Below are 14,576 nucleotides of genomic sequence, written 5' to 3' on the forward strand. Positions count from 1 at the left end.
AATCCACTCATATACACACAAATACATATATATACATGTCAAGATTCACAATTACAATAATCCAAGCTATATTTATTACATTACGAAGAGAATTCATTTTTTTTAATCTTTTTAAATATATAATATGTCTTCATTACAATGTTAAAAATAATATTATAAAAATGAAGTTATACATACTTATATGAGTTGAACTGCGTTTATACGAGTTCGGGTCGTTTAACAATCGATGCTAAATTTTTGTTCAAGCTTTGTTCATTTAATAAATGAATCGATTTCAAGCCCCGAGTTATACCCAAGCTCGTTCTTAAGCGGCTCTATTCATTTACAACCCTAAAAGTAACAATCATTGCACAAGATACGTAAAAGATTACAAAGCAACATCAATTGTAACAATCACTTAATAATAGTTGTTTATTACAAATTCAATGATAATTTACAACCTAAAAGTAACAATCATTGCATAAGATATGTAAAAGATATCAAAATCCAGTCCCGTCAATGCAAGTGATGTATCCTTATTAATTTTGCTTGGTGAAACTTCAAAAATTTCTCAATTTAGTGTATCAATTTTTCAATTTCATCTTTTATTAGAATTTTCGTTAAATCATAACAAATTTTTTAAAATATAAACATTTTTCAAATATTCAATTGTGAATATTTTTGTAAATTTCGTTAAATCCTTATCAACGCTTTAATCCTTCAATTTTTTTTAAATTTTTTTATTATTATTATTATAAAGAATGAAGGCAATTTGAGAATTTTGACACTATTCTATTAAGATTTAACAGATAAATGAAATTGAAAAAAAAAATAAAAAATAAAAAAAATTGAAAGATAGATAAATCAAATTAAATTTTAAAATTCAGAGGGTAATTAAAAAAATGATCAAAGTTGAGGTGATTGTGAATTTCCTTTTTGCTTTTTAACAGAAGGCTTCATCAAACAGAAGTGAGAAGAAGTTGCAAAAGATTACAAAGCGATCATAATAAACGTCGCCGGTGTCCGACAAGAGCAAAAGAACATAGTATCAGCATTCAGCAAGCGGCGTACTCACAAAAAATGCTGTTTAGGTATTGCCTAACATGCCTCAAATTCAACAGTTAAGGCGTCTCGTTCCCAACCATTTCCCACACTTTCCCGCCACCCAAACAAAACCTTTCGGCACGCTATCTTCCCTCTTGAACCTCTGCACAAAACCCCAACACCTTCAACAAATCCATGCCAGGTTCACCCTCCATGGCCTTCACCAAAACCCGGCACTCTCTTCCAAACTCATCGACTCCTATGCCAATCTTGGCCTCCTCCATCTCGCCCAACAAGTCTTCAATTCCATTAGCAACCCAAGTTCAGTTCTTTACAACGCGAATTTGAGAAGTTTGTCAAGGTTTGGTGAACACGAGAGAACCCTTTTGGTGTACCAAGAAATGGTCACGAATTCCATGTACCCAGATGAAGATGCTTACCCTTTTGTTCTGGGGTCATGTTCTTGTTTGCCAGATGTTCAATATGGGAAAAAGGCTCATGGGCATGTGGTGAAACTCGGTTTTGATTCATTTGATTTGGTGGATACTGCTTTGGTAGAGATGTATAGGAACTGTGGTGATTTTGACAATGAGAACGAACTGGTTGTGAGAAAGTCTGTATGTGATTTGGGTTCTTGGAATTCTTTGATTTTTGAGGCTTCTCAAGATGGAAATGCCGAGGAGTGTTTTCGGCTTTTTGAGAAAATGAGAATGAAGAGAGTCGAGCCTGATTCGGTTACTATAATTAACTTGTTAAGGTCAAGCGTTGATCTGCGCTCGTTACAGGCGGGAAAGGCTATTCACTGTTTGGTTGTTGTGAGCAACTTATGTAAGGATTTGGCAGTGAATACCGCACTATTGTCCATGTATACCAAGTTGGGTAGTTTGGAAGTTGCACAATTGCTATTTGAGAAAATGCCCGAGAAGGACTCTGTTGTTTGGAATATAACGATATCAGCATATTCTCGAAATGGGTACCTCGAGAAATCCCTTGAACTATTAAGGTGTATGGTAAGATCAGGGGTTAGACCTGATTTATTCACAGCATTACCTGTGATTTCTTCAATTACACAGTTAAAGTCTATTGAGTGGGGCAAACAATTGCATGCCCATGTGATAAGAAACGGTTCAGACTATCAAGTATCAGTCCATAATTCTCTTATTGACATGTATTGTGAGTGTGATTATTTGAATTCTGCAAGGAAGATTTTTGACTCATTGATAAACAAGACTGTGGTTTCATGGAGCGCAATCATAAAAGGATATGTGACCCATGATAAGTCCGCTGATGCTTTGTCTCTCTTTGCCAAGATGAAAGCGGAAGGAGTAAGAGTTGATTTTGTTATAGTTATTAACATTTTGCCTGCTTGTGTGAACATTGGGGCACTAGAAAATGTAAAATACCTTCATGGTTACTCATTGAAATTCGGCCTCAACCTACTTTCCTCTGTTAATACGGCACTGCTCATCAGCTATGCAAAATGTGGATGCATAGAAATGGCCCGGAAGATTTTTGATGAGGAGAAAAGCAATGGAAAAGATCTAATCATGTGGAACTCTATGATCAGTGCATATGCTAAGCACGGAGACTGGTCTAAATGTTTTGAGTTGCACAACCAAATGAAGCATTCAAATTTTAAACCAGATCAAGTGACCTTTCTTGGGCTATTGACAGCGTGTGTAAATTCAGGCCTCGTTAAAGAAGGGAAGGAGTGTTTCAAGGAGATGATGGAAACCTATGGCTTTCAACCAACCCAAGAGCACTACGCTTGCATGGTGGATTTATTAGGGCGTGCTGGGCAGATGGATGAAGCCAGAGAACTCATAGAAACTATGCCTTTCAAACCAGATGCTCAGGTATGGGGGCCATTATTAAGTGCCTGTAAGATGCACTCGGAAACCATGGCTGCGGAGTTTGCCGCTGAGAAGCTTATAACTATGGAACCGAAAAACGCTGGAAATTACATATTGCTCTCCAATATTTATGCTGCAGCTGGAAAGTGGGATGGGGTCGCTAAAATGAGGACCTTTCTTAGAGATCGAGGATTGAAGAAAACCCCTGGCTCTAGCTGGCTAGAAGTAAATGGACATGTACATGAGTTTCGTGTTGCTGATCAATCTCATACTAGGTCAGATGATATATACACCATTTTAAGAAACATAGAGTTGGAAATCAAGGAGGCTAGAAAGAGGAGTTCAGAAATACAGTCTTAAACTTCAATTTTGTTCGTCGGAGAAGTTTTTGAAAAGATTTTACCCTCTATGATGTTTCTAAATGCAGAGTGCATCTGATTGCCATTAATAGCCTTGTACTGAGATGGGATTCACATGGATTGATGTCACAGGGAGGATTTTGGTTAAGTTCAAATTTTAGCTACCATTTCATGGAGCTTTTTGATTATCAACCACCTAAGATAAGCCAATTTTCTTGTTCAGATGCTTCTTTTCATGGTTTGCCTTGGATATTACTTTGATCCTTAAGCCAGCCCCAAACAATCAGTTGAAGGCGATCTTTTGTGGTCTGGCTCTTTCTCCATTTGAGCATCCTCTTGCTGCCCTATCCATATCCAAGCCTTCTGCAGTAGTCGAAGACGACATAGAATCATGTCAGAAAGAAGTAAACAAGTTGACCTAAAGCCACGGTGCCTAGAGCTCACACTAGCCATTGCAGAATTCCAAACAAGTTGAACTAAAACAAGCTGCTTCAGTGATTCGAAGAGTACCTTGGGCAACAAACTATTGCAGAATTCCAAGAGAAACCTAGAATTCTTTCTCAGTTCCCAGATTCATCCTTCTAAAACTATATGAGTTGCTTTTAAACTATCAGAACTGCTCTGATCACTTCACTCTGTCAGTATCCGTTCAACATCATAGTAAAGGACTCGGGGGAAATTTCAGAACACCATGTATTTACCAGTACATCTGATACGGCCCAAGATACATAGACCAGAAGAGTAAATGAAAAGAAAAGAATTTGTTATTTATTATTTAATAGATTTAATTTTATTGTTGTTTTACATCTTAATCTTAATTGCTTCTTTTCCTGGTCAAGGAAGAGGCCAAGCTGCAATTTTCTCCATGTCTGGCGAGTTCCATTATCGGAACCAAAACAATATAACATTATGAAACTTGCTATTCCTTCTACTTCTGTCCAACCTTTTTTAAATTTATCATTGGATCTATAGAACTCACATGTGGGTCCTATAGATTTGATGGTAGATTTAAACAAAATATTAATAGACTTGGACGGAAGATGGATGGGAGAGGAGAAGGAAAAATAGCATTTCTCTAAAATCAATTACATAGACAAGGTTCTGGCCTAAATTCTGGACGGAATGAGAGGATGAACAAATCAACTATTATAAGTCACCTAGATTAGGGATGAGCGTAGTTCAAGACCATTTCATAGTTTATATTAGATTTTACTTTATATAAAGGTGACATAGTATTATGATGTAACAACGTAAGCAATATATACACTATCAGATACTGTAAAATTTAGTATGAACCATGAAATGGTTCCCTTCTATTTCACTTGAAATAGAAAAGATCCCGTTGCAGTTCGAAGAATATGATAAGACTTTTCAGAAGAAGTTAATGGTGACGATGAGATTAGGAATTTGTATAGAAAGAGAGCCATGAGAGTTGAGACGCAGGATCCGTCATTGAACTCTTGAGGAATCCGTAATTCACTTGAGCACCATTAAGGCCATTTGCTATGTCTCAGTTTCTAGAATATTTTCAAGAGAAAACCCAAGAAAAGAATTTGGAAAGACCTTAAAGTAGACGCATAAATAAGATTGCCCGAAACTTTTTGTTTGTTAAAGCTTTTTATTTTTTCCTTCTGTTTTTACTTCTCAAAATAAAAACAATATCAAACAACCTTAAACACAAAATACCTTTATATTACATTAGAACACTTCCTCAAATTTTTTTTTTTTTTAAAAAAAAACCATTAACAAACGTAGCCTACATATTTAAAGTAATGCAAGTCAGTATCATAAATGTCAAAATTAATCAGTTGGGACTGGTTGAGCCCAACATTTGAGTTGGACAAACTAAATTTGTCAGCAAGAACCCATAAGCCATTCAACAAGTTTAAGCCAATTTCCTCAACCCGCAACTTCTTTTTATCTGTGGAAGCAAAATTTTATTTGTTTTATGAACCTTCCATCTCTGAGTCCTGCTTTTCTTGCTCTTCTTTTGGAATACTACTGCTGCTGCTTCCGGGTCGTGCTTGTTTGAAAGCTGAAACAGGATAAAGAACATGTTAATGACTCAGAATTTACAAGAACATGAAGCAAGATCATGGAAGTATAAAGCACAGAAGTCAAAGGTCACTAAAAGTCATATTCATGCAGAACTTCATATAAGAACCATTAGATAATACCATTTCCAATTACTAAAACGAATAATTTTGACAGTCAAATTTCAGATGATTCAATCATTTTCTGAATTGCTATGACCTAACAAGCCCAAATCAATCAATAATGACTGAATAAAAAAAGAACCCAAAAAAGAAAAAACATAAAAAATCGAAGATGATAACTACTCATTGTTTGTTGTAAACAAACATATCATGTCAATAGTAATAATTTAAGCAATATAAATAAGAAACGTTAGCCTTGGTTTTGCTGCAAGCACAGTAATTTGTCGGTTGATAATGAGAGTGAACTTATCAGACTCACATTTGATAGATGATCCTGCAAGACAAGTAAGCCTTGACTTTGTATCAGCCTCAGCCAATGGGTATGGCTTTTCTTTAATGGCCATGCGAACATCCCAGACACGTATAATCCCATTCGAAGACGCGGATGCGACTAGATACGGATCATCGCCAGAAGCAGTACCATCATTCCTTGTGAGCACCACAATACCTTTCAAACGGGCAGAATGTGCATCCTCAATGCTATATGCAACCTTCCTACTTTTTGTGTCCCATGCAGTGATACTCCGGTCCTCACCACCAGTATATAGAAGTCCATTCTGTCAATTTTAAACGAAATTTAGTAATTAAAATGAGACAAAATTAGCAAAGAAAATCTAAAATGGGTGTTGAACAATTGTAAGTAGCCATCCGAACATAAAGAGTTTTGAACATATATAATGGCTTTTAACTCTATCACTGTCTCCTCACAATCTTCGAAGTTTCAAGCGTTACGTTCCCTCCAAATGCACCACATTAAGCACAGAAGAATCATCTTCCAAACCTCTATATTGTAGTGGCTTCTAAATTGACCTCTCCAACAAGCCAACAACTCCACCACTAACTAGGGCATGACCTACTCAATCACAAGAAGACGGAAAATCAATATCCATGAGTCTCTAACCACTTCGCAGTGGACATGCCTCTTTCTCAAGTTATCCCAAGTAGCCCATAACTAGAAAATAGTATCCGAAGACTCTCATAAACATTAAAGATCTCGTTTGTGCCACAAGAACTCCACATCCTAAACCACCAAGAACTTGAAGTTTACGTCACATGTAAGCCTAAAAATGGCAATACTTTGCAATATCGACCGTCTATATTAATTACAAGAATAAAATTACGCTAATAACTCCCTACCACTCAGTCATGCTATAATCCTAATATCAAGATGGCCAAGGGGAATAACCCTTTTTTCCTTTTTTATTTTTCTTTCTCATGGCATTTCATGGGATAAGGGAGAGAACTTAAATTATGGTTTGGGGCCATTTCATTTAGAACAAAAGAAAATGTACAGAAAAGCATGACATAACTTGTCATGTGGGTTTTAGAGGCTCCTTATGATCAATTATAGGTATTTCACTTTATCGGGTTCATGCATAAAGCTTCATCGAGTATAACTTATTGAAAATCCACAAATTGGCAATGAAGTATGCATAGACTATCAATCAGCCACTCGGTGAATGAATACCTACAGCTCTTGCCATATGAAATTGTCTCTACACACAAAGGAACTTGCATGACATAATATCACTATCTAAGATCTAATAACTCAGAAACAATAATACTACTCATATATGCACTTAGAATCACCAGCATTCTCATGAAATTGCTCAAATATCAAAAGCTGTTTCAGCCTCAAATACCTAACACTCAAAATTTCATTTCTTTCCCGCACAAGAAGGTCAGCAATGAACAACAAAACACAATCAATGAACAACAACTACTGAAAGCAACAAGAAATCAACCACCACCAATACCCAAAACCAAGCACCCAAAATCACAGAGATCCCAACAAAAACAAACCTCGCCGGGCGCGGCGCAAAGGACCCGCTTTTGCTTGGGATTCTCCAACTCGCAGACCAACCTGGCGTCCTCGGCCTCGTGCACTCCGACCTTGTCCTCCATAACCATGAAGAACCTGTCCCCACCGACATCAAACTTCACCAAGCTGGCCTCCCTCCCGATCCTACCACAAAAGCTCCTCTTACCACGCACCAAGTTGAGCATCGCCAAGCACCCGTCCCTGCTCACAGTCAGAGCCAGCTTCCCAGATGGGTGCACAGAGAGATCGTTGACAGCCTTACTGTGGGGACGAAGAGACTTGAGGAGGACAAAAGGGTCGGCGTCGAAGATGGAGACGGAGCCGTCGGCGGCGGCGGAGATGAGGTTGCGAGGGAAGGAGAGGTGGGGAGGGGAGAAGAAGGAGAGGGAGGTGATGGAGGCGGAGTGGTCGTGAAGAGACCCAAGGTAGGAGGCTGAGGGCAGGTCGTAGAGGTGGATGGTGTCGTCGGCGCCGCCGGAGGCAGCGACGTTTCCACAGGAGGCGACGGTGGTGATGGGGGATTGGTGGGATAGATAGGAGAAGAGAGGGGTGAGGGTTAGGCTTGGGGCTTTGTGGGGTTTGAGCTTGAAACCCCATATGTATTTCTCGTACGAGCCTGCTATCAGACTCATGGTTGGATGGTGGAGCTCTCTGTCTCTTCTTTTGATTGCCTCACTGAACTGGAGGCTCAGGAACGAAAACCCAACCCTTGGGGGAAGAAGAAGAAGAAGAAAGGGCGAGGTTTTAGTTTTGGGTTTAGGGAATACCTGGTTTGACTAAAATGCCTCTTTCTCTTTCTCTCTCTCGGTTTTTCCCCACTTTCTTTTCTTTTTTCTTTTTTCTTTTGCTTTTCGCATTTTGAAATTTTTTTTTCCCAAAAAAAAAAAAAAAAGAAAAAAAGTGGGGGGGTGGGGAGGTGGGGAGGGTAAGGGTAAGGAGGGGATAAGAGGTTGAAATATCTGTTTGGATACTAAAATAGCACTTTACCCTATTCGAGCATCCTAAACCGATCGGCAAACATATTTTAGTGCTATTAATTATAATTTTATCTTGTAATTGTTTTATAATTTTAATGTGATAATTTAATCAACTTTTAGATAATTTTCTTCTAAAAAATGGTAATACTATATAACACACTTTTATATCATTATATTATATTCATATGGCAGTGATTAATAGTCATTGATTTTTTTTTTTTTTTTTTAACAAAAGCTAGCATTAACGGAGTGAGATAATTATATATATATATATATATTCTGTATGTCATTAGGTGCAATCAAAAACAATTTTTATATTTTCAAGTAAAATAGAGTTTTATCCAGAATACTTTTACCTTTAAAAATACTTCATCCTTTCAACTTTAGGATTGTTGCCGATTTTATATTTATAATCCGAGTAACTTAATCAACTAAAAACTTTTTTTTATTTGAATTTTTCCTTTCTCCCTTCTTGGGCCAATTTACCTTTTTTTTTTTAAATAAAAAAAAAAAGTTGTCAATTTGCTTGTCTTGAAATTCATCTCCCTTAACCCCATTCCTAATCCACACCAAGATTATTTACCATGATCTCTTTTTGTTCTTTTTTGTTCTCTCTTATACTTAGGGTCACTAAGTAAAATATTTAGTTTCATTTTCTTGCCATCTTACATTTTTTTATCCATCTTCATGCAAAAAATATATATAAATTTACCGTTGAATCTGTGGGGCTATATGTAGAATTTTACAAATTTAATGTTTGATTTTAAAAAAAAAAAATGTGGAAGAGAATAATACTAAAACATATCTCATTATATTAAAAGAACAATAAGGTAATTTATATGTATATATATATAAATTAAAACCTTTAAATTGATATATAATATAATATAATATATTTTCACCAATCTCTAACAGTAGCATAAACTTGGTGTTTTTGAAACCAGTATCTCTCTGGATGTCCTTGACTTTGTATTGGTAACGGAACGGGTTCCGGAGTTGAAATAGAAATCGTAAAGCGAAATCCCACCCACACGATGGGTCTGAGCAGCGTCTCTCAATCTCAATCTCACGGTCTAACGCCCTTACTTTATAAACCTTTTTCGGTCCGTCCCATAATGTCCGCCTCCTAACAACACCCTCCCCCACAACCTCCGACGTCGCTCCCAGGATCCCACCGGCAACATGGTCCAAGACCCAAAACAATCTCCTCCTGACCCGCCGGCTCAGCAGGTTTCCCCTCAACCCGATCCTCCTCAACCGTCGCCAACATCACCACCACCACCGTTCGATCCTAGTCGAAGTAACTCTCTCTCTCTCTCTCTCTCTCTCTCTCTCGCTGTTTTGTTCAGTTTGGTTTGATTTTCTTGATGTTTCTTTGGATTCTTGGGAATTCTTTCTCTTCTATTTGTGTTTAGGATTTTTAGGGTTTCAATTTGGATTTTTGTGGGGTTGGTTCTGTTCGTAGAATATGGTGCTCTCAGGTTATTATCTTCGCCTGAGAGGCTTTAGTTTTCTGGGTATTGTTTTTCCATAAACACCCTCTTTGTTTTTGCCTTCCAGTTCCAGAGCACTAAAATTGATTCTGAATCATTAACCAAACTCTATTGTAATTGTGGGTCAACATGGTACGAAATCGATCCACGTCCGGATTTTTGTGATTCATGGAAAATTAGCCAGTTTTCTTTGAAGTTGCCGAATTTTGTGTTTGTTTCAAGTTTTCTAGGCATCGTTTCTCTAACACGATTTCAGTTATCACCTGTAATAAATCTATTCAGTGTTTTCATGGTAGGTCCTTCTAATTTTGAACAATTTGGTCATTGGTGTTAGATCGGCAGGCATGGTTATTTAGAAGATAATGATAATCAGCAAGAAAGCATAAAATTTTTGATTGTTTATTAGCTGTTTTGGCCTAATTGTGTTCTTTGCAGGATTCTGGACTTTTATGTTTTTTTTTTTTTTTTTTTTTTAATGGGAAACTGACTAACAATCATCCTACTCTATATCTCACACTTGCCGTATTTTTCTTTGAAGTGATTGGCATTATTAAACGGAAGGCTTTAATAAAAGAGTTAGCTGCAGCATACCATGCGGAGTGCCTTGTATATTGTCAAGAGCTTTTGGAACTTCAAAGAAAATGGGAAGAGGTTAGAAATAATGTCGTCCTATTTCAGTTATGCATTTTTTATGTTTGATAATCTAGGCATGTTCATTTGTAGTCATCAGAAAGAGTTTCTTTGTAACAATTTAGTAGAGAATCACTTACTCAAGCTACTTATTGGTCTTCTTGCATGTTTCCTAGGTGGATCTGTCCATGTGTTGACTTTAGCTAGCTATTTGTATAGAATACTGAGACTTCAGAGTGCGGAATTGGAATACCTAATTGGTTATGGATATCATATGGTTTTGCTTTGATACTTATTACTCTTGAACTGGTCTTAAAGGTCCTTGATTTGGAGTTCTTTTTGGATTTTCAAAGGGCAAAACATGTATGGTCTTAACTATATTGTTTGTGATAAGTCTTTTTAAGCACGATCTCCTTATTCGGAGGTTATCTCTTTGAGTTATTGTCCATAAGGGTTGAGTGAGGTGGGGTTGTTGGGTTTGGATTTTTCTGTTCTTCATAGATTTTCCATTGCTTTGGATATCCAATAGACATACCATTACTTATGTCATGTTTTGTCAACGGAAGGGTGGAGTGAAGGGTCTAGGTGAGACATGATGGACATTTGGAGAGACCACCATGCATTTTATAGCTTTAGAATGATGAAATTTTACACAAAGAATTTCAGTATTTGATATATTGAAAGTGAGTTAAAGCTAAAACAAGTTAGGGGGAGTGAATACTATGGATGTTTGACCGACTACAAAATGTTCCTACGAGTACTTTAAAGAATTTTGATTAGTTCATTACATTTTTGTTGAACAGAATGATCATAGGTTTATGAAATGTAAAAAGACACTTGTTTGGAATCATTGTTGTAGAGTCTCCATTAATACGAGGCACAAGAAGATTAGATAGATGCTAAAAGAGAGAATATCTTTTTCATAGCTTAGAGCACTAGCAGTAGATACCTTATTGTTCCCTTCCTTAAATATTAGGAGAATCTCAAAAAAATTACAAAAAGACGCTTGCAGCAGATTCCCCAAAAGTTCCTTAAACCATTGGGTAGCTACAATGCATTGGGTAGCATTGTAGCTACCCAATGAGTTTATTATATTGAGAAAAATTCGTTCTCTCTTTGCTCTCACAACTCCCTATATGCTTCTTCACTGTTGTGATCAGCAATGCACATCCCCTTCGATAATCAACGTCCAAGCAGTCTGCATGGCGAGAGAAGAGACTGAAAGAGAGAGATAGAGAAACCTAACCCTGAAACCCAACTAGTTTTTCTTCTTCTTCTCTCACACTTGCATAGAGAAACCGAGCAGTGGTGTGGGCTTTGATTTGTGAGATATCCAGGATTTAGATTTTTGGATTGTTGGGGCTTTTGTTCAGTCGTCAAAGAAACTCAAGCAAGGTGAGTTGATATGGGGCTTGATGAATGTGTATTGATTTGAAGCTTCATTTTAGGTTTTTAATGTTGATGGCTAAATAGGTGTGAGTTCCGGCTCAGAAAAGAAATAAAATAAAATAAAATTGGTGAGTTCTGTCCGTGTGCTTGATGGTGACGACAACGAAGAGAGAGTATAAAAAATAAAATGAATAAAAAAAAGTAAAAATTAATATTTTAATGATATAAGAAAATATTAAGGGAAGCTATTGTGGAGTATATTTGTATAGGGAAGTAAAAGGTAATTTTGTTCCTTAAATTTAAGAAAAATAATTGGATATCTGTTGTTAGTGCTCTTAGAATGGAGTAAGACAAATTAGGCAAGAAGAGGCCAAATATGACAAACCATTAACTGCTGAGATAGATAATGTTGGAGCCAACCAGCCAGTACACTTGCATGGTTTCTATATGGCTAGTGCGGGCTGGTTAAGTTCCGGGTGATTTCTTGATATCCATTATGATCCTTTTCCCCTTGGGCTGGATTGAAATATGCTTACTGCTGGACTTCTTGTTATAATCATGCTGTCACAGCCTGACTGATTTCATATGCATTGGTGCCTAATATTACTTTTGGAAATGGTACAATTTTTTGACATCAGACAATTTTTACTAGTAAAACCATCTTAGAGCTTGTTTTCAACTGAAGGAGTTTGGTTGCTATGTTTTTGTGCTAATTGGTCTAGATTTTACAATATGATGTGCTGTTTCGCATATTAATTATTTCGATTTTAAATGCTTGCAGCCATTTATTGACTTAAAGCCTCCAGAGGATTCAAGGAAAGAACCAATGCGGCCCCCCAAACGTCTAAAGAAATCCCGCTAGACTATCAATACCAGTGTAAGATTTGTACTTGATCTCGCCTCAACTGCACCATTGAGGCAACCACATGTATTTGTTTTTGAAGTTTCTGTTAGATGCTTTAGATGCAACGACTGTTTCATGGATTCCCTGCATCTACGTATTAGCTCTTTTTTTACCAGTTCATACTAAATGAAGTGGGCAGAGAGAGAGAGAGAGACACAGAGAGAGAGGGAGAGAGTGTTCACAAATGTAACACCTGTTGTTCGGTAAGAAATGTGTGCCATTACTGGTGCACTGTATTGTACATATCATACATGGTGCTTTCGTCAAAAACGCAGCCGTTTGCTTTGATATAATCACAAATGTAACCCCCAATATGATTCATCGACTGTGTGCTATTTGGATGCCAGAGTGCCTCGTGGCTCTTTTTTGTTTTTGCTTTTTCGTGTGTTTCCTGCATAGTTATGGATTTGATTTCTTTCTGTCTAGCCACGAGTTGATGTGGTTTGAAAAGTTCACCTGTGCAAAGGAGATGGAAAAAAAATGCCATCAGATACTTCGCCTCAAGATCTATGAAACTTTGATGGCTATGTATTCTACTAAAGTGCGTCTGTCAATTCTTGGGATTAAAACGGCTATAACAATTAGGTCTCGATTGGTTCGCATAATAGACCCTTAAAATGGAATGACCATTTCATAAGAATAATCATTCATTTGTTTGGTAAGGGTCTATTAATGGAATAGTTATTCCAATTGGAATAACTTTTTTCTTTCGAAGAGAAATAGTTATTCCTCTAAAAAAAATTGGAGAGAAATAGATATTCCCGTAGGAATAGACTACATTTTCCATACAAAACTCCTCATTATTTTATATATTCTCTCAATTTTTATTTTTTATTTTTTTTTAAAAAAAAAAAAACCTTACGGTGTTTGGCTGACCACTCATTGGGGTGGACGGCTAGCCACATAAGGAGCCGGGGGTGGTCACACCACCTCCCGGATGCCTTGTGGCATACCCTCGGGGGCATGTAAGAAAAATTGTGCTGCAAATCACACTGCACGGGTCATCTACACAGTTACGGTTCATGGAGGAAGAAGTGAAGCCATCGGAATAATCGCAACCACAAAAGCGTTTGAAACACCCATAATCAAACACCTATAACCCGCAACGGAGGGATAGGAGGGGGGTAGTGTTTTCATGGCTACCTTGGCCTCACATCGCGAGCACATGCAACTGATGCAAGGCTAGATGTGAGGCATGTTGTGAGTATTTCTTATTCAAGTAATCTAAAAGAGGAAGGCTAGAAGCTAGACTTTTATTTCATCACTATCCTAGTAAGTCCTTTTTTTTTTTAAAAAAAAAAAAAAAAAAAGGATTAATTGATACCGAAATAAAAAATATGATTTTTAACCTTCCTCAATTAAAGAAAAATAACATCTGCAGTTAATTGGTGCCAATCCACAACCTGCAGCTCCACCGCTGTTGTCATATGTAGGATCACCACTCTTTTGGATCGAAGTTTTAGTAGAAATTGTTATTTGTTTTGTTGTAGTTTAGTTTTAGTAGAAGTTGTTATTTGTTTGTTAAATAAAGATCATATGTCTGAGATGTTTCAATCATGGCTAGGACTTAAGAGACTATAAGTAGGGTTGTAAATAAACTAGTCTATTTGATAATCCGTTCGATACCCGCTCGGTTTAGTTTGATATGAACTCGAGTTCGGTACTTTAAAAACTCGCTCAATTAGTAAGAGCATCCACATCAAGCTCTTCAAAATTTTCTCCAAATTTAACCTAAACAATCTACTTTTTTGATTTTATCTCATTTTTTAAACACTTCCTACATCAAACTCTCTAAATATTACTTTATTTTAACTATATATTGTTTTTTATTAGTTTTGAAAGAAACCACTTTAACTGGCATGAAGTTCAAATTTCATACACCAAAATCACACAAACCCATCTCAGATTCA

General features: G+C 36.9%; 3 protein-coding genes across 3 annotated transcripts; 2 read left to right on the forward strand and 1 right to left on the reverse strand.

The window, feature by feature from the left end:
- Positions 1–948: 948 nt before the first annotated feature.
- On the forward strand, positions 949–4,039 carry LOC133869357 (pentatricopeptide repeat-containing protein At4g19191, mitochondrial-like). Its single transcript, XM_062306334.1, has one exon. It carries the CDS (start codon positions 1,083–1,085, stop codon positions 3,234–3,236), a length of 2,154 nt encoding a protein of 717 aa, XP_062162318.1. The 5' UTR covers positions 949–1,082; the 3' UTR covers positions 3,237–4,039.
- Positions 4,040–5,018: 979 nt separating this feature from the next.
- On the reverse strand, positions 5,019–8,066 carry LOC133869852 (uncharacterized). Its single transcript, XM_062306949.1, has 3 exons — positions 7,255–8,066; positions 5,711–6,008; positions 5,019–5,270 (listed from the first exon to the last, which is right to left on the reverse strand). The coding sequence occupies exons 1-3, from the start codon at positions 7,903–7,905 to the stop codon at positions 5,182–5,184; spliced, it is 1,038 nt and encodes a 345-aa protein (XP_062162933.1). The 5' UTR covers positions 7,906–8,066; the 3' UTR covers positions 5,019–5,181.
- A 1,141-nt stretch (positions 8,067–9,207) lies between these two features.
- On the forward strand, positions 9,208–13,091 carry LOC133867808 (uncharacterized). The gene is made up of 3 exons (XM_062304570.1): positions 9,208–9,550; positions 10,282–10,394; positions 12,544–13,091. The coding sequence occupies exons 1-3, from the start codon at positions 9,433–9,435 to the stop codon at positions 12,622–12,624; spliced, it is 312 nt and encodes a 103-aa protein (XP_062160554.1). The 5' UTR covers positions 9,208–9,432; the 3' UTR covers positions 12,625–13,091.
- Positions 13,092–14,576: the final 1,485 nt, after the last annotated feature.

The sequence above is a fragment of the Alnus glutinosa genome, chromosome 5, assembly GCF_958979055.1.
Source record: "Alnus glutinosa chromosome 5, dhAlnGlut1.1, whole genome shotgun sequence".
NCBI classification, from domain to species: Eukaryota; Viridiplantae; Streptophyta; class Magnoliopsida; order Fagales; family Betulaceae; genus Alnus; species Alnus glutinosa.

Coding starts and splice junctions, on each gene's coding strand:
- LOC133867808 (XM_062304570.1), top strand. CDS start 9,433: ATGGTCCAAGACCCAAAACAATCTCCTCCTGACCCGCCGGCTCAGCAG. Junction 9,551..10,281: donor ACCGTTCGATCCTAGTCGAA/GTAACTCTCTCT, acceptor TTTTCTTTGAAG/TGATTGGCATTATTAAACGG. Junction 10,395..12,543: donor TTCAAAGAAAATGGGAAGAG/GTTAGAAATAAT, acceptor AAATGCTTGCAG/CCATTTATTGACTTAAAGCC.
- LOC133869852 (XM_062306949.1), bottom strand. CDS start 7,905: ATGAGTCTGATAGCAGGCTCGTACGAGAAATACATATGGGGTTTCAAG. Junction 6,009..7,254: donor TTTGCGCCGCGCCCGGCGAG/GTTTGTTTTTGT, acceptor TAAAATTGACAG/AATGGACTTCTATATACTGG. Junction 5,271..5,710: donor TGCAGGATCATCTATCAAAT/GTGAGTCTGATA, acceptor ATCCTGTTTCAG/CTTTCAAACAAGCACGACCC.
- LOC133869357 (XM_062306334.1), top strand. CDS start 1,083: ATGCCTCAAATTCAACAGTTAAGGCGTCTCGTTCCCAACCATTTCCCA.